Source organism: Papio anubis, chromosome 6 (genome assembly GCF_008728515.1).
Source record: "Papio anubis isolate 15944 chromosome 6, Panubis1.0, whole genome shotgun sequence".
NCBI lineage: Eukaryota > Metazoa > Chordata > Mammalia > Primates > Cercopithecidae > Papio > Papio anubis.
The window spans coordinates 64,531,736-64,557,170 of record NC_044981.1 but is presented as its reverse complement, the minus strand read 5'-3'; the positions used below and the strand labels follow the sequence as shown (position 1 = coordinate 64,557,170).

The 25,435-nt window shown below is 33.3% G+C and overlaps 1 protein-coding gene across 4 annotated transcripts in view; it reads right to left on the bottom strand.

Annotated features, from left to right (window-relative positions):
- The window catches only part of ADGRB3 (adhesion G protein-coupled receptor B3), a 743,596-nt gene that overhangs the window by 129,151 nt on the left and 589,010 nt on the right, over window positions 1–25,435 (bottom strand). For all 4 annotated transcript variants that reach the window (XM_031667688.1, XM_031667689.1, XM_031667690.1 and 1 more), the window contains one exon: window positions 21,709–21,811. In XM_031667688.1, the coding sequence (XP_031523548.1) occupies window positions 21,709–21,811 (103 nt within the window). The remainder of the gene's footprint in view (window positions 1–21,708; window positions 21,812–25,435) is intronic.

Genomic DNA, 25,435 nt, shown 5'->3' with positions numbered 1-25,435 from the left:
AGAGATTTGAATAAAGTTAATCATTAAGACTCTCTCCAACATTATGTGAATTACTGTGAGACAGCACATCAGTCTCCCTTAGCATTTAATCTGCCTGAAATTTTACTTCTCCATGAAGCCTCCCCAAATTAATCCAAAAGCAAACATTGACCCTCCCACATTTAAGACAGACTTGGAAATTCAAGGGCTGTAGTTTTCAAATTTAGCCTCAGTTTCTAAGCATTAAGTTAACACATGCAAGACTTGCACATAAGGCAAATATGACACGTGTTTCTGTTAGATTATTGTGGCTTCCAGAGCATACTGTCCAACACTGTGCTGTTAGGAAATGTGAATGATGCTTAAGAAAGACAGTGATTGCACTCATGAGTCACCAACTTTCTTGTGTCAAAATGCAAAAGTCATTTAGGTGCCATCATGCAAAGATATCTCTTTTCACCACCATGATTTTTGGAAGAAAAACTTGAGAGAAATTTTATGTATCAACACCAATTATATATCTGAAATATAGCACATGAATGAGAATAAGGATTTGTATTCCCTATGGACATCAATACTAACGTAAAAAACATCCACTGATGTCAGCACCAGGTCTGCAAAAATTAACATACTAAAACAGAGTTCCTTCATGTCTTTGTCTTAAAGACAGTGAACTGAAGGAAGTCATAACAAAGTGGTGTTTATCGTTTCCTTTAGTATCTCTTGAGAGCCACTTTTTAATAAAGATAAATTATACCTACAGGTAACCTCGATTTTGACCTTTACTTTTCAATAGTCAGATTTCTGAACTCTTTCCGTTAAGCAAATTTAAAATGGTTCCTTTTTGCGGAAATGCAACATCTATTTTTAGAAAACGCTATGTGTAAGATCTCAAACACACTACAGTACTCCTCCTTTATGGGAGGGGAATATGTTCTAAGACCCTCAGTAGATCCCTGAAAACCTAGATACTACCAAACCCTATCTATGTTTTTTTGTTTTTTTATGACACATACATACCAACGGTGAAGTTTATTTATAAGTTAGGCACAATAAGAGATTAACAACAATAATAATGTAATAGAAGAAATATTACAATATACTGTAATAAAATTCCTGTGACTGTGGTCTCTCTCTCTCTCTCTCTCTCTCAAAATATCTTACTTTAACCACTGGCAACTGGAACCACAGAAAGTAAAACCAGAGACAAAAGAGGGAATTACTGTATTATGCTCAAAACATAATTTTTAGAATTTTCATATGGGGTTGGAGAGAAATATTGAGAAATTGCCAATAAATGATAAGTTTCTGAAAACATAGGAGCAATTGGAAGTAACATATCATGACTGTGGTCCTAACCACCCACTGAGAGAAAAACATTTATGTTAGTAAGGAAGGAATTGTTATTAATAAGACCAAAGGGAACAAGGATGAAGAAAAAAATAACACCTCCTTCTCAAAAGTATTTGAGTTTCACATGCTTTCACGTCTGCATATCTCTTTACTGAAGGACTTTCAGCCCAAGGTGTCAAAAATTTAAATACGTTTAGAAACAAATGAGACAAAGTGAAGAATTAAAAATAAGCAGGCAAATAAAATTATGCTTTTTTCTTTAAGATGGAATTGCTATGAACCATAGTGATACTCTAAGTACTGCTTTCTATAGCACAAACCAGAATTTGATATAAAGCCAGTATAGCCTGAACCTCATTCAAGGTGTGTTGATTTAAAGACAAGATAGGGATGACTATTTTCTGTCCTTTATGATACATTAAGATACTTTTCTCTCCAAAAACATATTTATGTATTAACAAGAGATACAGAATTCATTAAAGGCAAAGCATGCTAATGCTGATTATGCTTATAACCTATTAATAAAGACAGACCCTCTAATCATAAATTAGACCTAAATTATTTTACAAAATATTATATAAACCTATTTTTATTCTAGTATTAATAAATAAATACCAATACCCATTGGAATTCTTACTTAACTTTTAGTTTTTCTGGTCATATTTGAGTATCTACCATAAAACTATTCTTTGCTCAGAAACGTAAAAATACTTTGGCCTTCATTTACAATTTGGATTACTGAAATAAGTACTATATAACATAAACCAAATATTTACCATGAACACCCAAATGTTAGATACTATTGCACAAAATAGCTTAGAAGATAATTCTATCCCAAGAGACATAGATTCATATTTATGCATACATGTATTCATTTAGGGCTTTCTTATTTTACAATGTTTTTGAAAAAAAAGTATACAAAATATCTTATATCAAACACTGAAATAATTTTACTGAGGCTCTACAATTTTCAAATAGATGAAATTAAATATACGGAAATTAGTATATTTATATAGAAATTCCCATTACATTCAGTGGCCCCTGTATCTGTACTTTGGAGTGAAACCCATTTTCCCTTTTTTACATCTGATAGTTCTTCATTCTGTATAAACTTAGATTCTAAAGAAGTATCTTGAAGAAGTTTTTTCATTCTGCTTATAAAACCTACAAATCTCTTGCAAGCTGAACTTATGGCATTTCTGAAATTCTATCAGTTCTAACAGCTTGAGACCTTTTTCTTACAAAAACATGCCTTTCCCTGCAGGGTTCTGAAAAGTTTCCCAGCAACGTTCATTAAGAAAGGCCGCAGCTATAGATTAGCCTTGCTGCTACCATTTTCCTTGTATTTTTGTGTGTGACAATTTTCTATTCAATAGTGTAACTGCATGTAATTATTCAAATATAAAAGCCTGTGGTAAAAAAATGTGGAGGTGATGATAAAAACATTGGAAAGCAAATGAACTGCTATGATTTTAGACATAATTTTGTTCTTCATTGTATTTACTGAGAATTGCCATTAGGAAGGATCTTTGTGTTAAAAACTGAGGGCAGATTTGGTCCATTTGCAGAGAGATAATGTTCCTAAATACAATTTAGACTAGTTTAGATGTATAATAAACAAAACAATTCCTATCTTTAGTATATTAATGTATCATCAATAAATTGTGAAAAAATACAATGGCAAATGCTAATGTCCATATTTTAATCCCAGGACGTAAGGAAATTAGAATATAAATAATAATTATAGGATTCTCCCTAGGTAAGAATCCTGGAATCGTAGAGCTATACAGTAACTAAAGATGGTTTTTATTTAACCTTTCCTAGCAGAGTCCAACTCTTTTCATACTCCACCCCAGACACCAAACATATACACACATAATTCCATTCACTCTTAAGAAAACTGGTGTAGAGACAGGCTAGAAGACTTGCCCAAGTCATCTTTTGACTGGTGACAGAATTAGGATTTGAGACAAGAACCATTTTTGCTATGCCAAGTTGTCTCTGAAATAGTGTCTAGAAGGAAGTCCTAATATTAAAACAAATTTAATGCTTATTTCTGCTTCCAATGAGGAACACCAGTTCCCTCACACTGCTTGAAGAAATGTAAATACACTTACAGCAGGAGGGTCTATTACTTATTTATGTCTGAATTATTGACCTCTGGAAGGTAGGATCCTAAAACTTAGTGAAATGTATGAAAGTATATAGGTTTACCATGTAAAATCATAGACAATATATTTTACCCAAAAGCCGTTCTCATCCAGTCTGGTCTACTATGCATTAAAATGACATAATAAACTAATTTTTAATAGAAAGTTGACTGTTAATATGTTCCTCCTTCAAATCTTCGATTCCATCATAAAATGGAGAATTACTAAAATGAAAAATCTATAACTGAGCACAAATCACATCACCTGTGCACACACACACAACTTTGTGTATTAATACAGACTTTATACAAGGTATCCCTACGTAAGAATGGTTTTTGATTATATGAATTTGTATTAAACAAAATTTTCTTTAAATTTTTTGGCTAACTTTTCTTATGTTGTTAATTGTAAGTCTGTAGTTACGCTTATTATAACCTACAAGGAAAGCTTATCCAGCTTAAATAATTCAATTACTATTATTTTATTAATCTCTGATATATCCAATGTCTTTATATCTGAGTCCATTAATATCATTAATATTTTACATATTTGCTGAATTAAACTCTAAGATCTTATTGCGAATAGAGAATAAGGAGAAAAACTACAAACATGTTCGTTTTAGAAATTTTAAGGTTAAAACTAACTATGTGTTCTTGAACATCAACACAGGAGAAAATATTAAAGAAATGTTGTTGGAAGGCTGACAGAATTGGCAGCAACAAGGTTAATTATTGGAGACTTTTAAGCTCCATGTTACTTAAAATTGTCCTTCTTGTAGACCCAGCTTTTGCTGAATCTCATCTGCTTGGAGCTGAGAACTTGCATTAATTTACACCGTACTGACTCATTTTCTTATTAAGCAAATTTGAAATGATATGATATTTTTGGCTTTGCTGGATTCCTTTCTCTTAATATCATGTGCTTTTCTCCAGGAAGGTCAAAGTGTTTAATATTAATCTTTATAACTTTGCTGTGGTATATTCTTATCCTTATTTGACATGCAGTACAACTGAGGTAAGTAGATTACATGGAATAGACCAACACAGGAGAAGTACTGACAGGTGAACTTCAGTCTTCTATTTCTTATCTAGCTTTCTATTTTTTGTTGCAGGCTCCAGTGGCAGGGGTTCTTAACTAATGAGATGTCTATCAGAATCGCCTGTGGAGCATTTTTAATCTATCCATTCAACTCCTGAAGGTATAACAGAATTTGGAGAGGGCGTGGGGTAGGTGAATTGAAAACTCTCCAGATGGTTTTTCTAAATGTCCTGTCTCTTTTACCCTAGTTGGGAACCACTATTGTCCTAGTATACTTTTCCATATTATGTACTTCATTTCTCAAATGTATTTCCCATTATAAGTCACCCTTTAAAAAATGTTTGTAACATTTCATTATAAGAATTGAATAATTCCTACTTTGGAGCTCTGGACTATATACCATTTTGTCATTAGAAAAATGATTCTAAGCCTCAACATTTTAAATACATAAAGGTAATTTATTTCTTTAACGAATTTGCAGTTTTTCCCTTTGCTGAATGCATTAACTGCATCTAATGTTTTTATAATCAGTACAATTCCTAACCGTTCTTCATTTCTATATACATGTGAATTCAATATGCAGATATTTCTTATGTTGACAAGTCTCTGTCAGTATTCTATGGAAATGACACCAACATTACACATTATTCGTGTCCTTTCCAAGTTTCAAAAACAAAGCACAAATAATCATGGCCAAATGAGATTTTACAGGCATAAAAATCTGCTCCTCTTCATCACTTTCAATTCTGTAACTTGCTAGTTTTCCTCTAATCTCTAGAAATTCTTTTGCTTTTCTTATAATTATCCCTACTGACACAAATAGTTGTCTTTTTTTTAATCCTTCTCTGTGAATACAATTTCATTTCTGAAAAATGGAGCTTAAAGATATTCTTCTTTATATTGCTAGCTGCAGAGATTTCATTCAAATTCTCCCTTCTTTCCTGACAAATGGGCTCTGGAAGCCTAACAAGGATCCTCTTCATAGCTGGACATGAGACTGGGAAAGTTGCATAAACACACTCCAACAATCTCCACTATAGAATAACAACCATGTTTCTACAAATAGGTCTGCCAATAAGCACTGAGGATACTGTGATGAGCTACTCTGCATGATACCCTAAAGAATCTAGTTTTCCCTTGATGTACGTAGCTAAGCTCTATTATCACCAAAAGAAATTACAAATGGGTCTCCAGGGGAGAATCTGCACTGAAAACACACTTCTCTGACAAAATTCATACTATCTCCCTTTGAGACACTAATGCAGACCAGCTAACTAAATCTTGAAGACGATCAGAAGACAAAATGCAAAATAATTATCTTTTTCCCCATCTGTGTAAGGTATTTTTTTCCCAATTGTTCTTAATTGAGTTTATCATCACTTTCTAGCAGTGGAAATAGGTAAACAGGATTTTGTTTACCTCAAACATCATTTTCTTTTTATGTACAACCAATAACTAATACAGCCAAATAAAGAGGGCTGTGATGGGTGCAGGATGAAATACAAAGGCATTTTTAAAAAATCAGTTCTAATTGAATAAGGAAAGATAATCAATAAGATATATCTAAACATAATTGGAAGATTTATATTTTTGAGATTTAATGAATAAAGAAAATGCATCATTTTTTCTTGATAGTATAAAAAATAAAAGAAAAAACATAAAGATAGTTATGCTACATACTCATGTTTTCATATCACTGAAACAGCCTCACAGAGATAAACGAAAAAGTTCTCTAAGAATAAAACACAAATTATACATAATAGAATCCTTTCTAGTATTTGAAAAAAAAATAATAGGCATACTCATGTGATTACTGTGTTAGTAAAAAGGAGCAGGCTATATTAATAACACATGGGTAAATGCCTTATTTTACCTTTTGAATAATAGCACTTATGTTTGAATTAATAGGCAAAAGAGCAACTGTTTTCAGATATTTTGACCCTAAGCAGTTTAAAAGGGGCCAAATACAGAATACCACCTACTTTTTAAAACCTAATCAGTGAAATTTAAACACAAATGGTTTCTATACAGAATATTCACTAAAGACTTTTAAAACATGCTCTCATTCACTGTAAATGAAGTTAAAGTGTACTTGCTTGACATACATTCTGGTCCTTGTGCTCTTTTTAAATTACTTTTTTAATTTCAGAAATATTCTGCTTCCACGTAAAAAGTGTGCCACTAGCCTCCGACTGCCTGGAAAGGAACATTGCTGCTCATTTCTTAACTTTCTACAAATATTCTATTTGTGCTTAGTCAAAATGGCATGCCCTTCTATACGTCTAAAGAAAAAAACGGCTCATGAGTTTTTGACCTTAGAAATATTTTTGCCCTCAGCTGATAATGAACAAGCTGAAGAAATTCAAAGAAAATAAATCAATCTATAATTGCATCCTATGTTTGATATATTGAAAATATATAGTATTTTGGAAGGAAAATACTCTGCTTTAGAAAATATATTTAGGAAGCAATCACATAAAATATCCAAAAGACAGAGTATTGAAAGACAATAAGATCAAGGAAATAACTGCTTGGAGCAGAATATTTGCCCTAGAGCAGTGCGTAGTTCTCTCCATGAACTCCTAATTTCTCAACTCTTCTTTAGTTTAATAATGAGCATTATATAAGAGTCCAAAATCACTGCAATTTGTGACGTTCTTTCTTTCTCAGCATCCTCATTTAATTGGTCACAACAACTTAATGATTCTATTTCAGGAAACCAATTCATACCCATTGCCATTAGATGATTAATAATAGTTATCAAAAGAATATATTGGTTCCTAGCTAAATTAACCTGAAGAGTCAATCAATGCAATGCTAAGAAAATTGCAACACACTTTTTTGTAGAAATTGACAAGTTGATTTTAAAATGTATTTGAATACCCAAAGAACCTAGATTATACAAATATAGATAAAATACCTAGATTAAGCAAAATAATATTGGAAAGGAAGAATGAAGTTAGAGAACTCAAGCTCTTTGATTTCCAGACTTAGTACAAAGCTATAGTAGTAAAGATTATGGCACTGACATAAGGAAAGATAGATCACAGAAGCAACGTAGAAATCCAGAAACAGATCCACACATATAGTCAACTGATTTTGCAAAACTACCAAAGCAATTTAATGGGAAAAGGAAATCTTTTGAACAAACGGTACCTACCAGAACAACTGGATATACATGTAGAATATAATGAACCCCAAGACCTACCTCACATAACACACAAAAATTAACTTTGTTTGAAACATAGATCTACATAAAAGCTAAGATGACAAGGGAAGGCTTAGAATATAGACAAGATAATACAGAAAAACATTTTTATGACCTAGAGGAGCAATGAAGATCTTTTATAGTGGAGTCATAAACACAAACTATTTTTTAAAATGATATACTGAACTTCAGAAAATTAAAAATTTCTACTCAGCAGAAGATGCCGTTAATGCAGTGTAAACGCTAGCTATAGGAAAAATTATAAATGACAAAGGATTTGTATCCAAATAATCTAAATAAAAAAGAGAGAAATGACTTGAACAGACACTTCACAATAGAGGATGTAAAATGGCCTATAAGGACATGAAAAGTTGCTAAATCTTATTAGTTACTAGAGAAATGTAAATTAAAATGTTGTCAAGAATAGGTAACACTGGGACTATCACAGATTACTGGTAAGAGTACAAAGTGGTATGACCATTTTGGAAAACCATTCAGCAGTTTGTATTTTTTCTTTTAAGTTAAAAATACTCTAACCTGCCTTTATACTCAATAATTTTACTCCTAGCTTCTTACCCAGAAGAAATGAAAATACATGTCCATACAAAGATTTTTACAAAAATTTTAAAGCAATTTTATTCATAGTAACAAAAAGCTAAAAACAATTAATATGTCCATCAATTGGAAAATGGATAAACAAATCATGATATATTCATACAACAGATAATATTCAGCAATATAAAATAATTAATTACTAATATATACAATAATATAGTTGCTTCTCAAAGAAAATATATTGAGCAAAAGAGTTCAGAAGAAAAAGTACTCATGGTATGATTTCATTTGAATAAAATCTTGAAACAAATAAAATGAATTCACGATGACCGGAATCAGAACAATGCTTGCCTATGAGTGGATGGGGATTGACTGGCAGGATACAAGAGAGAACTTTCTAGGGTGATGACAATGTTCCATATCTTAATCAAGTATTTGTTACTTAAGTATATATTGGTCCAGCCTCATCACATTATGTACTGTGCATTTCACTGTATATACATTTAACTTCAATTAGAAAGGGTACAAACTTCCAGTTATGAGACCAATAAGTTTTTGAGATCTAATGTACAGCACAGTAACTTAGTTGATAACAATGTATTACATATTTGAAATTTGCTAAGGGAGTAAATCTGAAGTGTCCTGAAAACAATAAATAAAAAGGGTACCTATGTCAGGTAATGGATATGTTAAGTAACTTGACTGTGGGAATCATTAGAGTATACTTATACCAAAACACTATCTTGTATGTCTGAAATATATGCAATTTTTTGTTAACTATATTTTAATAAGAAAAAAGTATATTGTGTGCCAGATACTGTCCTTGGTGCAATCTTACATGATTCTTATAACATCTCCTCCTTGCTTCTAGATTTAAAAACATCTGAGGCTTAGATATTTCCTTCATTCATTTAAAAATATGTAATGATGTCTGCTATGTGCCAGGCACTGTATTCAACACTGGTTATACAGTGCAAATCAAACAGATAATGTTCTTTCTCTTCTGGATATTAATTAAAATAAGATTACAAAGTAAAGTAATGGCTGTGAAAAAACAAAACAAAACAAAACAACAAAAAAACTGATTCCTAGACAGATTAGTGGAAAAACCATGATAGTGCTCATTTTAGAGGAGTAGGATTTTAGGGAAAGCTTCTCTAAGACGATTATATTTTATCTGCAGAACATACGTAAGTTAATGTAAGTTAACTAGGCTAGCCCAAGATTGGAAGAAGACTAATAACGGAGGAATATGAAAAAGCTAGGAGGCAGAGAAAAGAGCTGGATGCTAGGAAAAGCATATAATTGATGAGATGCTTTTGAAAGTGGTCTTGCTACTAGTTGCACCAGGGCAACAGGTACAAACCAGAAGAATGGTCACCTGACTAAGGGTTTATTGACCCCTACAACATTTCTAATGGGTGGCCACTGTGACAGAAATATACAGAGAGAAAAGAGTAATGAATATGAGGCAGTGAGGTGAAAGAAGTACATAGGCCCATGTCATGTTGAGGCTTGTGGGCCATATTATGTGGTTTGGATTTCATTCCAAGTGTAATAATAGAAGCTTCACTTATACTCACTGAAGGGTTTTAAACAGACAAGTGGCATGATATGATTTATAACTGTAAAAGATCACTAGGCTGGTGAGTGAAGAATGGTTAAGTAACTTGACAAGTGGTGCATGCCCAGGAAGTAGTCGAGTTTAAAGTACTTCAGTTGGAGTAAGTGAAGTTTCCATCACACCTGGAACGATGGGTCTGTTTACAGTAGATCCTTCCAGCTCCAAGCAAACCTTGGGTTCCTGTGGCTCTGACACATCTTCACTGCACTCTCATGAGAGACTCTGAGCCAAAACTGCCCAGCTACATCTCTCCTAAATTCCTGACTCATAGAAGTGGTGAGGATTATAAATATGTTTTGAGCTACTAAGCTTTGAGGTAATTTGTTACATAGCAATAGATAATCAGGACAGATTGTCCTTTTCGTTGTAATAAAGGATGCTGTTCTTAGGTATACAAAATTCACCTTTTAGCTTTATTTTGGAGATTTTGAAAATATATAACAGAAATTTCTAAACAGAGAAATAGATGGTCTTAGTTCTAATACAAAGAAAATAAACAAAAATAAGTAAATGAAAAAAGCAGAACTAATTTGTATTTTGTAAAAGCAATACACGTTTTTATTCATTAGGAAAAATCACTTTAAATTACAGATAGAATTTAATTGGCAATAAAATAGATACAAATAAGATTCATTCAAAACCTTCTGTAGTCCTGATTGCATGTATACACTGATGCATCACCTACCAAAGACACATCTATAGAGATATACGAAAACTATGTGTACTGTAGTTTAACAAAGAACACTTATACAGGCCCTCATCACAAATATTAACGAATTAAAATTCTTCTGCTTATATGTCTACTGTTAAAGCTAGTAATTTCTTCTTTACATTACAATTGAAGTCTTAATCTTTGATTTGATCCACTAGCAGCCTAAGATAACTATAAATATTTTAATTTACTTACTTTGAATTTCATACATCTTAAATTTCATAGTCAAGACCTAGACTCAACTCTATTATATGCCTAGTTCTTTCTTCAAGGCTTAATATTTAAAATTAACTGACTAGCTATCACAAAAGAAGTAAAAAATGGACTTTAATCTGCTTATTTCTTTATTATAGGCATTAGTGTTTGGTCTTTAGTTCCAAGATTTGCTATAGCAGTGCTTATGATTTGATATACATAATAACAATCCAAATTTTAGGGTAGGGTGAGATAGGATAGAGGCAGAGAGGTAAAAAGAGAACTCTGCCTATGCATGAATTTAATTGGGAATTAGCTTAACTCTGCCATCTCTCTTTTCTGCTTCAGATGTTACTTCTCTGCCCAAGACTGTCAGATGAAAGAGTTTCTCTAATCAGGGCTTTAACAAATACTGCTGTACATTAAGAAGTTTTCTTCTACAAAGACAGCCAGCTTTGTTGTCTCATGCATTGGGTATTTGTTAGCTACTTTTAACTTCTTCAATTTATAAAATGTCCAGCTTGGTTGTGAGTGATCTGATTCCTGTTTTTTTCCATAATGTTATACACTGGTAACCAATCGGCATCATAAGTGAAGGCATTCTGTGATAAGTTCCAGAGTGCTCCAAAGAAGAAAATCGGCCGGTCGCGCTGGCTCACGCCTGTAATCCCAGCACTTTGGGACACCAAGGTGGGCAGATCACGAGGTCAGGAGTTCAAGACCAGCCTGACCAACATGGCGAAACTCTGTCTCTGCTAAAAATACAATAATTAGCTGGGTGTGGTGGTGCACACCTGTAATCCCAGTTACTCAGGAGGCTAAGGCAGGACAATTGCTTGAACCTGGGAGGTGGAGGTTTCAACGAGCTGAGATCGTACCACTGCCTGGGCGAAAAAACGAAACTCCATCTCAAAAAAAAAAAAAAAAGAAGAAGAAGAAGAAGAAGAAATTCAGTGTTTTGCACTCCTTTTCATCTTGGCAGAGCCTTTTCAGAAAGTGCCAAGGTCCTCTGTTCCAGTTCTGCAGGCTACACAGGCTAACCCTTGGGTAGACACGTCAGAATTGGAGGTTATTTTTACATAAAGCATCAGCCCAGAAATAGGCTGGCCTCACCTTACATTGAAGTTCTTCTGTTGGTATGCACACAAGATACTTCTAGAAAGCTCAAAATTGCCTAAGACTAGGTCCCAGGCCAAATCCAGCCACACCCATTGCTTTATTTCTATAACTGTTTTCTAGCAACAACAGCAGAACTGAATAGATTCAACAGATAGCATATGTCCTACAAAGCCTAAAGTATTTACTATATGGCCCTTTACACCAAAAGTTTGCTAGCCTCTGAATTACATTATGGAGCATTTGTCAAAGGAGTTATCTGCTACACTATTCACACCATTCCAATGTCATACTGAGACAAATTTTACTTTGGTCAAAAGATCTTTAGTGATAACTTAAATTCTACTCTCTTCACCTCATATTCACCCTGAGAGGCACAGTCTCAAAGTTCATATCATGGGCCATTGAAAATTCTATTATAATCTTATCTCAATGGCTTTTCATTTTTTTGTGAGAATATCTGTAAATTAAAGTAATTCACTTTCTGTGATGTTTATCTGGTACTTCAGTATTTTACAGTGTATTAAGAATTTTCATAAACATTATCAGCTATACTCCAACATCATTCCTCTATTGACATTAGCCAAACTTCTGACCAGTTCATATTATGTGCCAAGGAGGGGAAAGGTGAAAAATAATACATAGGGAGACATTTGTAATTTCTCTACTGGTTTGATTTCAGGGGAGAAAAGCAGATATTCTTCAACCTTTCTGTGAGACTCTTGGAAGGACACTCAATTTCTCAAATTCTCTTTTGGATATCTCTACATAAAGATAAGATCTGATTTAACTCAACCATCTCTCATCAAAGGATGGTCTCAAAAATATTCTGTAAGTCTTTGGTATTTTCTTCAACTCCCTTATATCATCATAAAATGACAACAATACAACAATAATAAAAAAAATTGATCTCTATTGCAATTATTCCAAATGGGGCCCCCAAAGATGAAGTGGCTATACTCCTATTATATTATCCCTCATTCAATAGGTATAGTCATAACTTCATTCATTCATTCAACATTTATTAATTTCATGCCATGTATAAAACAAGTACTAGTGTTAATGGTTTTTAAATCCAGTAAAAAGAGAGACATACTATCCTTGAGAATCACAATACAGTGGGCAGGGTTGATCAGGAATTAATCACTTACAGAATAAGGTGATTGGTGCTAACAATAGAGGTATGTATCACATGCTATGAAAGCAGAAAGGAGTGTTGTAGGAGCTAAGATGGTTTGCATAAGTCCACTCTGAAGTGTGGCAGGAGTTTATCAGACAGAGTAAAAAGCAAGTGCAAAAGCACAGAAGCAAGAGGAACTCCCATAGCCATAAGAAAGGTGGAATGCACACAGAGAGGGTCCCTAGCAGGGAACAGAAAGGGGATGCTGAAATCTAGCTCTTGTTGCCAAGCCAGAAGGCTTGCTAGAGGCTATATTAGTCTGGAGGTAGAGGATGATTTTATAACTCATCCGCATCTGCCCTGAAGGAGTGCCCTTTTGATTTCCCACAAAGTCAACTTACGTACTTCAGGCAGCTCTGAATGCATGTGATATGCAGAACATGGAGTTAATCTCATAAGCCCTACAGATCCATCATACAGTTTGCAGCAGGGGAATTATGCAATCAGGTATTTGTTTTTTCTTTAACTTGAAGATATTTCTCACAGTGATATGGAGGATGGGCTAATGGAAAGGCTTTAGTTGCAGAGGAAAGTTAGAAGAACGTTATAGTAGTCAAAGGGAGAAATCATGAAGGCCAAGCCTAATGCAGGGGTGGTGGGGATGGAGAGTAGAATTAATCAAGTCATGGGGTTTCTTTGCATTGTCTGGCTTTTGTACAACTCCCTCAGCATAAATGAACAAAAATTAATGAGAGTAGGCCTGACATTGTCAAAGCAATCACTTGCACACTAGGCTGAGACTTGTGTTCTGCTTCTCCCCTGTTGAGTGAGTGTTCACTCTTCAGTTTTGATCAGCTTTGAAGCTGAAGCTAAGAATACTCACTGAATGTCCAAACTGCTTCCTTGTCCCTCAAGGTCATTGAGCTCTTGACATCTCAATCATTTCAGTAATTCTATTGTCAAATAATTCCACGTTCATCTTCTTTGCTTGCCCTGAGCCCATTCTTCATATTGATCTTTGCCCTGTTTACAGTAATGTGGTCTCTGGCTTTTACCACACAAAACTGGAAATGAACAATCGAGGGATGAGGAGGTTATAGTAGTACAACAGAATCTCTGCTATCTCACTGTCTCTCACTTCATTGGGAATCTGTTTTGGGAAATCATCTTTTATTGCTGGGAGCCCGGGGAAATCAAGAAGCTAGCCAACCATTATGTTTCTTGGTTTGATGAAGGTTCTCAGGAATCCAGAAGAACTCTAAGTTAGTAAGATAGTTCAAAATGGAACCAAGTGAATCACACATAAGCTTATTACATTCAAATCATTTTACAAACATCATAGCAAGTCAACAAATTAGATTTTAATGAATCTAAATAGGTGTTACCCTCGACCATTAAAATCACACATTCATTTGAGACATAATAGACTTACACTTGGGACACTATTGGCAGGATATGTCTCCGGTGAGAAGAATTATAACTAAACACATTTCTTTTTAAGGCTATGAACATTATATTCTTATGAAGAAAAAAGATTAACAATTACTAGTTTTCAGCATCTCCTTAACTAAAATCCAGGGGCCAGATCACATTTAAAGCATGCCATCAATCACTTAGAGCTAAAACAGGCCCTAGAAAAATAATCTATCACTATTAGCTGAGATCTTGTCTAGAGTGGGGGACTCTGCTTTTTGGAAGACTAACGACAGCTATTAGATTCATAGATATAAGCACAAATATATTCAAATTTAGTTCATTCATTTAATAATACTTACTATTTACTTACTATACATAGACTATATGTTTGCAAGAGATTGAAGAATGAGTATAACCTAGTCCTGCCCTAAGAAGTGTATAGTCTGATTAGAAGCAGGTAATATAATGCAAGATAATAGGTATGCACTGGAAATCCTGGAACCCAGAGCAGGTGTGCCTAAGGAGGGTTTTCTCTAATGGGAAAACTGATCAGAGTGTCAGAGAATGAGCTTGAGACAAATAAAGACAGTTCGGAAGTCAGGTGGGGTTGGGGTGGAGGAACAGTGCCCCAGGATGAAGTACAGCATGAAACAACAACAAAAAATAGATTAACTTGGATGAACTAGTAGAAGCTTGGTGATGCTGGTATAACAAAAGTCAGTAAAATAGAAACAGTATGGAGAGGTCAGCACGGGTCATTTTTAAGATCTGCTTTTTCTCAAGTTTTACAAGCTCCAGAAGTTTTTCTCTTGTACGATTTATTCCTGAGTTCCAATATATTATTACAAGAAAAGCAATGAATAAAAAAATCTTCACAGATAAACAAAATATGTTTCACTGCTTGTGTCTGAGCACAATTTGAAAATTACTTCTGCAGGAAATGAGACAACAGTAAATGTTACATAGGGAAATCGAGTGGTCACATTTGAATGTTTGTCCCAAGGATAGATAATGGGGCTGATAATACTGTAAGCAGTATGACCAATACCTGATAGAGACAAGAAACTAGATCTGAGAAATATTTGAGGGTTAAACTGTCATAGGTGGATGATTTATTAGATTTACTCCATGAGAGAGAAGGAGACATCAAGGGTAACTTTCAGAGTTCTAGCGTATGTAATTGGGTTGGAGACTACAGAAAAGGCATTCAATTTTGCCTTTGAATGCAAAAGACTGGGGTGGAGACAGAAATGGTGAATTTAGTGGTGAGCAGGAAATTGGACATGAGGAAATATGAAGGTAAGAAGTGAAGGACAGAATCAGATGTATATCTAGGTGTCATAATTATCTTTGGCATAATTATAGCTACTGTTTAAGTGGTACGTACACTTAAACAGTACCACCATCTGGGTTAAGTGCTGATACCAGCCTCTGGGTTAAGTACTTCATATGTACTAATTCATGTAACCTTGACAACAAGCTTAGGTCTAGAGTTGCAGTGTGTCATGCTTAAGATCACACAACTAGGGGAACTGGCAGACTTAGGATACTGAAGTCTACCTGGCTTACAATGCTTTCTCTTAACCATCCCTATCTGAGACTGCTATCTCCCAAAGAAGCATCCAGAACACTGAATCTCTAGGGCAGGGGGCACACTGCTTCAAAGGGTATCAGGCAGAACTGAATGGATAGCTATAAATACATAGTCAATATTTTTTCTCAGAAGTTGAAAACACATAGATATTTAGAGGTTAGGCATATACATAAATGTGTGCAGAAGCTGGGACTATTGGCAAAAGACAGTCATGGGACAAATAGGTAAATCAGAGAGTGCTTGACTCAAGTTAAGGTATTCAAATTCAAGGTTTTATTTTTTAAAAAACACAGTGATAACAAAACAAAAACATCTTCCATTAGAGTAACTATAACCTACTAGTTTGGCCCATGTTTACTAATTCTCTCTATTCAAACTACAGAACAAAAACAAAACATCTTTATAAAAGGTAAATAACCACAAGATGAAGTAGAAGGAAACATAATAGAGAATGGGACTTTTAAAAGTGCTTCGAGATGGAGAATTTTTGTATCTTTTGCAAGTCTGAATTAAAAGACACAGCCCATTATGTAATACAATGCTCCATACATAAAGAACCATGAGATAATTTTCTCCTAAATAATGCTAAGAAAATGTTTGACCACCCCAAATAATTTAGAAACTTCCCTTTATCTATCAATGAGGACTTTCGCTTTACTCCTAGGTCAATTAAGACTCAAGCTAATATCTCTTTGTTCTCTCACAATTGACTAGTGTTTCTCAAAATATTAACCTTTGTATGTTTGTTATAATATTTGCAATTTATTTTATAATATTTTGGTGTTTCCAGTATGATACCGTATATGTGCCAGTTAGTTTAACCTGTAATTCTAGGAGAAGTCCAAGAATGCCCAGACTAGTTGGTTAGTTGGCTTTATATTTGGAAGGCCCATACACGGCAACTACAGGTCCTTCTTACTGAGGTGTATCTAGCCACAATCAACACTTTACTCATTATCAAACTAAATATAAAAGATTAGTCTTTATTGGTGAACTAGTGTCTGGTTAATCACTATAATGAATGTATTAATGGATTCCCTTTGGTGAAAGTAAAGGAATTGAAGATATGTGTATTGGCTAAAACAGTTAAACACTCCTTACTCTTAAATGAACTGTACATAAGATTCCACTGAGGCCTATATCCCATATCTTTTAGCGATGGGGCCCACGGTTTTATCCACAATCATCATTCTGTGTCCAGACATTGGATTAAGAGGACTGAATGACACTGACTAAAGGGCACAGAATCTTGCTCCTAGAATGTTGCTATGTCCACGTCAGTTCCACCTCAGTGAATATTACATACAGGGTGGGTGAAAGTATCTAAAAGATCAAAAGACCTAGGCCCTCATTGAGCTTACGGAATAGGTTTTGTTCCAGATTTGCTAATGAGGGATTATCTAATAAATACCTAAATGTGTGATAAAATTTGGACTTAGACTTGCTTTAATAAAAGCAGGTTATAATAATAACCTGGTAGTGAGGTTGTGAGAGAGAGAAGCTATCTCCCAGCTCTTTGAAATTCTTGGGTGGTTATCCTTATCTAACCAAAAAACCAAGAGTTTTGCCAAATTTGTCTTCTATCAGTTAAAAAGAGTGCTATGAAATCTTCAATATGATAAATCCTTTAAATCCTTAAAGTCCTTTGAAGCAAAAGCAATATATGCTTTTGTCATTAAGAAAAACTATTCTCTGAATTTATGTTTTCAAAACAATCTTTGCTTTCTGCAAAACAGTAGTACCAAAAATAGTCTACTCAGCTCAACAAAAACACTTAAAGGTGTAAAGGAAACTGTTTACAAATAAATAACATTTGAGCAATACAAAGACATCCTGGTTGAAAGTTTAAATACAAAAAGAGATAAAAGGGAAATACCACTTTATGGGAAAACTCAAAATATAATGAAGTGGGTTATAATTTAATTTTACAACTGCATTTTAAGAGAAGATATAATAAAATGTACTTGGTTCCATCACACACCGGGGCCTATCATGGGGAGGGGGGAGGGGGGAGGGATTGCATTGGGAGTTATACCTGATGTAAATGACGAGTTGATGGGTGCAGCAGACCAACATGGCACAAGTATACATATGTAACAAACCTGCACGTTATGCACATGTACCCTACAACTTAAAGTATAATAATAATAAATAAATTAAAAAAAAATGTACTTGGTTCCTTACTTTGTTGCCAGCAATTGAATATACAGTTAAAAAATTTGAATACATTTATTTTATGCAATGGATTATTTCAGCTTGTTTATATCTCAATTCAAAAGGAAGCAGAGATACTCAGTAGCAAGATAATGAGGTCAATTATATTTCAATAAGCAATTCAGAGAAAGGCCCTCATATGACACTTCAGAACTATTCTGTACATCGACATCAGATACCAGCTATCATACAAACTAGCCATGACAATTCACTGAAGCAGTATCAAATAATTTCTTCATCAAGAAGCTCTCTTAGATGTTTACACTTTCTAAGATGGGAATACTAAAGCATCAATTAAAACTTATCAGGGAAGTCAAAGATACAAATCTGATCAATGAAAAAATGCCCACAGAAGCAAAGGGATCCTATACAAAGCCAAAATAAAATACTTTAGTCATCGAACAATATTTTATAGTTTCAAAAAAAGTTATTTGTAGTTTATGCACATCATAAGTTTATACAGACAACACACTTTGTACTTTTTTTTTTTTTGAGGCACCATTAATCCCAAATACAGTCAAACAGATGTAGTCTTTCACATACCAAATTCTCATATATAAATACAAATAGAGTCAATCTAATTCAACTAATAAAAAACCAGATTATTTCCCCTAGAAAATGTGATATTGTTTTGAGTGACTAAGAATAAAATTCCAGGATTTTGTAATTTTCTCTTCTAATCACTCTAATGTGAATTGTCCTAGGATTGTAAGAACATCTACTCAGAGCTAGTAAAGCAAAATTAATATAGCATAAGGACAAACTAATATTCTCTTATTTTCTTCATCAATACTACCACTTACTACCCACTCCTCCCCAAATGCATCAATAACTATAGCAGCAAAAATTAGCATTAGTCAATCTGAAACAAAACCACTTTGGTTGCAAAACTACACAGAAGCTATTCTATAGTTAATTAGTTGGGGAGAAACTACATCAACCTCTTATTTTGGTAGTAAGTCAATACCAGCCCTTCCTCAAAATAAGAAATGAAAAGTAAACAAAATTTATCTTGTCTTTGATATTCATAATATTTGCAGATCTCAAAAGACATTATTACAAAAAAAAAGAAGACATTGAAAACCTATGAAGTTCAAACTGGGCAGACAGAATGTAGTTTTTTGAGATAATTTTAGTTTCTGAATATACCTGGCATTTAGACCTACACAACATGGTAGACACTAGCTGCATGTAGCTATTGAACATTTGAAATGTAGTTAGTTCAAACTAAGATGTATCATAAGTATAAAATATACTCCAGATTCTGAAGACTTAACAAAGATTGTAAAATGTTACATTAATAATTTTATATTATGTCTTAAAATGGTAATATTGTGGATATACTGAGGTAAACATTTTATATTAAAATTAATTTCATCGGTTTTGTTTATTTTTTAAATTTGGCTACTAATATAATTTAAATTACATATGTGGCTTGTATTTGTGTCTTGCATTGCACTTCTATTTTACATCAGTGATTTAGACCATAACCACTATGATGTGGAGTACACCTTGTAGAAATGTCTTTAGTACCATTTGGCTCAGAACTTATAAAAACTTTACCAAACAGCATGAAACAGTTTTAAAAGCATATTTTGTACTGTGGATCATGCAGTTTTTCATAGTCTAAGGAGAGGTATGTCAAGAGTGTTTGGAGGGTAAAAAATAACAGAAAAGGAAGAATGTTTGGTGAAAAAAACTTAAACTCTGAGCTCAAGCTGGCTCTAGCTTGACTTTTTCTGGTTCCTGATCCCAATAAACAATTCCTATTTCAGAGGAAAGCTCTCTTTTTCTGGGTGAAGGTTGAAGGGCAAGCAGTTAAAAAATTGGGACTAGGTATTAACCAGTGTATGAACATTGCTAAGAGATCTGAGGCCCAGCCCAAGTGAACCACCAAAGAGGAAAGAATGACATGAGTAATTCAATAATTCTTTAAGGTTTACAGTCCGTCTCATCCCCTTTATTTCTACTTCCTTCCTATCATTGCCTTGTTTCCCTTTTTCTTTTCACTTACATCCATGTTTACCCTCATTTTTCATTCTGTTGGTTATTTTGTGCCTTCTTCTCTCCCAATTCTGATTGGCATCCCTCTCACCTTTAGTCATTCTCTCTCTCTCTTTTTTCTTTACCATGTATTTCCTTTTTAAAATTTGTATTAAATGTTTGTAACATGGACCTGAACTATATTTGAATAGTCTTTACTTTCTTTCAGATTCTTTCTTTTAGAAGAAAAGATATAGGAAATAAATGGAGGAAAATTAAACACTCAAAGACATGAAAGTAATTTTTATTTCTACAGGGTCCTTGATGGGGTTGTCGTTTTTGATTTCTCCTTCAGGATTTCTGGCCTACTCTTTGGGCCCTTCCCCTGACCTAGGGCAATGTGGGCCAAGAAGAAACATTCATCAGAATCACTTAAAGCAGCCTCCTAGGTCCTATCCAGACCTAGAATTTGGACTCTTTTGGTGGGAATCACCAGTCTTAGGAACGTAGGTTAGCAAAATAAACAGACTATCCATTATCCTTGACATTAATACATGTCCTATGAATATATAATACATGAAAAAGACCTACTGAAGTGCACATGATTATTTTAAAATGATGGCTTATGGGAAAAATTTTAATTATTCGCTTTAGTATTTGAAAATTAAAAAGCTGAAAAATAACAGGCCTGAAGGCATGTGATTGATTGACAAATAAGTTATCAAAGTGGTGTTTAACAGAATCCCTTTGAGGCAGGGGTAAGTTAACTTCAAATTGCTATTATGGGTTTCTTAAAATACATTTCAGAATAGTAAAGACAATCATTTCTGGGAAAAAACATGGTTATTGAACTCATATAAATTGGTTCATTCATATAAACAGAAAACATACTTTTATATTCTGCTAAGTATCAAAAGACTTTTAGGTTAATCAAAAATTTTGAAAGGCATAAAATCTAAAGTAGCTTTCATCTAACACTTTCTTCAATTATTACCTATGGATATTTTTCAGGTGGATTTTCAAGAGAGATGTTACACTTGTAAGCAATTCATAGTTACCTTTTAGGAATCAATATGTTAATAAATTAGACCAAAACACAAGCCTTCTATGCTATTACAATTAGATCTTATTACCATTAGACTAATGAATCGAAACATGTGCTTTTGATATCCCAAGGTTTTGAACTCATAGAGCTTTGATATAATGTTTAATAAACATACATTTTTACTCTTATGAACAACCTCTCAACCCACAGGAAATTAAGTCAAGGGTATACACTTCTGAACTGGAGTAGACAATGTTTTTATTCAGAAACCAATAAAAAAATTTTGCTTTAAAATACAATTTTGTCAGAAATTCTCCATTTTAGAATGAATGTTTAGATTATCAATAACCAACTATATGCCAAAACATAAACACACAAAAAGAATCCGAATAATCACCAGTCATACCTTATTATGTGTCTGAGTCTGTCCAACCAGTATGAGGATATTGGATGAGATGATAGACAGGCAGAAGTTAATTAGTATTATGGATCTCTCAGATCGTATGTACCTAGCCAGAGAGAGAAAAGTTGTCCAATTTTAAAATCCAACAGAAAGATGAAGAATTCTATATTGTGCAAGTTGATGGCATTCATCTGGAACAATAAGTACTGTAGCACAGGAATATTTACAAAAATAAAAAATATAAAAATAGTTCCTAAAATAAATAATTACTTTTAGAGACCCAATTTTATAGTGGTATGACATGTGCAAGAGTCCTTCAGAATTTTTTTTTCTTATACATTGGTGGGACAATATAGCAATTCTGATAGAGCCTAAGTTGCCCATCTGTTGTCATGATAAACTTTTTTTTTTTTTTTTACTAAACGTATAAAACTTCTTGGAAATATGTCAATTAGTATAATACCTTTATACACATGTTTGTGTATGTATGTATATATATGTTTAGCATTATCATATGAATCAACCAAAAGAAACTTTGAGAACCAAAAAGAAAAAAATCACACAAATTGTGAAGTATTATTGTTATTTACTAGAAAGATATCATTACTTTCATGAAACTGTGAACACTTTTATCCACTCAAGCATTTTAATGTAATTAGGCTGTTACTCTTTATATTTTTCCTAAATAATTGTTCAAAAAATGAATCTTTATTTCTAAAAATGAATCCAATCCACAAATGATAATTCACTCTTAGGCGGAAAATCATTTGACATATGCCATATTTTACCCTTATGAAGAAGTGTTTATATACAGTCTGTTATATAGTTGTTAAGTGCACCAAGAATGTAAGCCATAGAGAAAACTGCTCAGAATCAAATGTTCTACCAGCTGTTTACCCTGAAAGAGTAACAGCTATTTTGCTTCACTGTATTCTGTGGTAAATCACTGACTGACAGTAACAAAAAGACCCTGTTGTATTTGCTGTATGTTTAGGCCTGTTCAATTTCTCTTATAACATGGAATCACATTCTACAGCGGGCATGAGCTTTCCTATGCAGTATTAGACAGGAGTGCCAGTGATCTGGAGGCACTCTGGAAGGTAAAAATCTATCAAACTTCTCTGTCTCTCTCTCTCTCCCTGTCTTTGAGGGCTATTAAGGTAGAATCCCCACATTTCATCACACATTTCCAAAAAGGACACAAGAGTAAGAATAACAATAAAATACACAAAGGAGTTTTTGTAATACAAAAAGAAATTCCCTTCAGTCACAAAACAAACTTAAATGGGACCAACTTAGATCAAATCTCAACACAAAATGGCCTTGGGGTTGCTGAACCTTGTTCCTGTATCATCAGCGCAAACAATAGAATAAACCAAACACTGACATGCTGAAGACATCATCAACTATTAAGTTGTCTCTTTTTTTGTGGCTGGGGAATATTATATAAAAAGTTAAGGGGCTTCATATAATTAACCCTCTGTTTGATGTTAATGGCTTCCATGAAAGCACAAACACACAGACATTATGAAAAGGGTTTCAGTGAAACTTTCTGTTTTGTAAATAGACAAAAATACGATAATGAAATATCCAGAACTGACTAGTCTGAAGTTTTTATATGTTTCTATTTTTATCAAAACTGAGTCCTACTGTTGCCTTCATAATTGCTATGAAATGTCTCAATTTTCACAAATTTCTTTACCATGTTAGATTTTTTTAAACAAAATTTAAGAATTCTTTATGTTAATACGGCGATGACAAGGACATGCTTCATTAGTTTTTCATGTAGAAATGTAATTCTGCCAAACTTATCTATAAGTGAAGAGAATATAACCTAATGTATTAAATTTTTGGTGAACATTTCTGATGAATTACATGCGACACCAACAAATTCATAAACAGCCTATTACGTATAAAATACTTGAGATGCTTGTACATGTCACAACTCTTTAGAAATCAAAATTTCTAAACTTTTTACTTAGAATAAAAGGTGATAGGAACCTAGCATGCTTAATAGCATACAGTAATATTATACAGTACACAATATATACCCTACATGTATAATGGCATCCTTCTGGTAAGCAAGGATAATACTTCACATTTGTGTGGGGGTTTAAAATTCAGTTCTTAAAGTTTCTATTGGTGTTGCTATAGGTGCTTATAAACTGCATTTAATTCATCATGTTATCAAGATTCACTTAATAATTCACGGAGTCTTGTCACTTCTTTTAAACTACTAATATTATTTCAATTCTTCTATTTGTATAGAATGAGTTGATGACCACTAACCCTTAGGGATTTAGATTTGTGTTGTTTCTTGGTACTCTCTTCTATAATTCTCAAGTTCATCTTAAGTTTTAATAGATCCTTTGAATTGTTTTGGTAATTCTTAGAAAACTATTGTAGTAGTGACTTTCCTGAACTTTCTGCATTAAAGAAAACTGTATTATTGACTAATTAATTGTATGTTTCCTTGATTAAATATACACATCACTTATCCTGAACATGTATATGCTAGTATTAGTGATATGTATTGAGGGGTAAATAAAAGGTGGAATTGCTGCCTGAACCCTAAATGCTGATAAATGGAATTTAGTTCTAAATAGTTCAGTGAGCATGAATTACGTTGCTATTGTGATTACCTAATTCCTAGTCTTTAAATGCTGCCTCATGTTTGAACAACTGCTATTTAAACAATTGTGGTAGAGGAAGTTGTCTACTTTTCAATGTTTATCCATCTTACTTTTGCATTACCGAGACAATGTCTGCTTGAGTGAGCCCTGAACTCAAGATTCTGCTGCCTACAATGTCATGCTTAAACTAAGCATTTCTTTCATTTCCTGGAGCAGGATATATTTTATCAGAGTGTCCCACTTTGTCAGTGTTTCACTACTAGATAATTCCTTCACAGGAAGGAAGGATTTCCATCATGTACCAGTGCTAATGGCTCAAGAGATACCTATTTTTTACTTTTGCATGAAGCATAAAAACTCTTCATAACTTTGACAATTTAAGTATCTGTGACAATTAATTCTTTCTCTCAAAAGAGTAAAAATTATAATGAAGAACAATACATTTTCTTAAAAGAATGAAGTAAAATGGTCTTTTTAAATAAAATTGTAATTCATTTTTAACTGAATGTTTTTTATCTTAAGTGAATAAAGATTAAGATTTCTGAGGCAGAACAATCTACTTTTGCAATTCTAATATTACAAATATTCAGAAAATATTTGGTAATTTTCTATATACTAATATAGTTTAAAATATTTAGATTATTTTTCAATAATAAAAATGGATACAAACATGTTTAACATTTAAAAATTTAAAAATCTATTAGAAAAATCCAGTACTTTGGCCATATGGCTATGTATTTTATCAATATGTGAGTAGACAATAAACTTCACAGGTCTAATTCTTAGTAACACAATCAAAAACAAGTCTTTAAAAATACTAGTCTTTCATATATCAAGTAGGTTCGATTTCAACTATTGTAGAACAAAATTTTTCAATAACTTCCCCTTGTTTATGTATTTTTATGACTTCTTTTAATCAATTTGTCAAAGTCTGACTTCTGGGACACACTCAACCAACAGGCATTTTCTGGAATATAGTGGTATTATGTTAGTGCTTTAATATTATAGAAGAGTTCACTAGTTGTCTGGGACATACTAAAAGCATGTGTTTGAAACTTGAGAACTTGAGATTATATTTTTATAACAGATAAATTAAT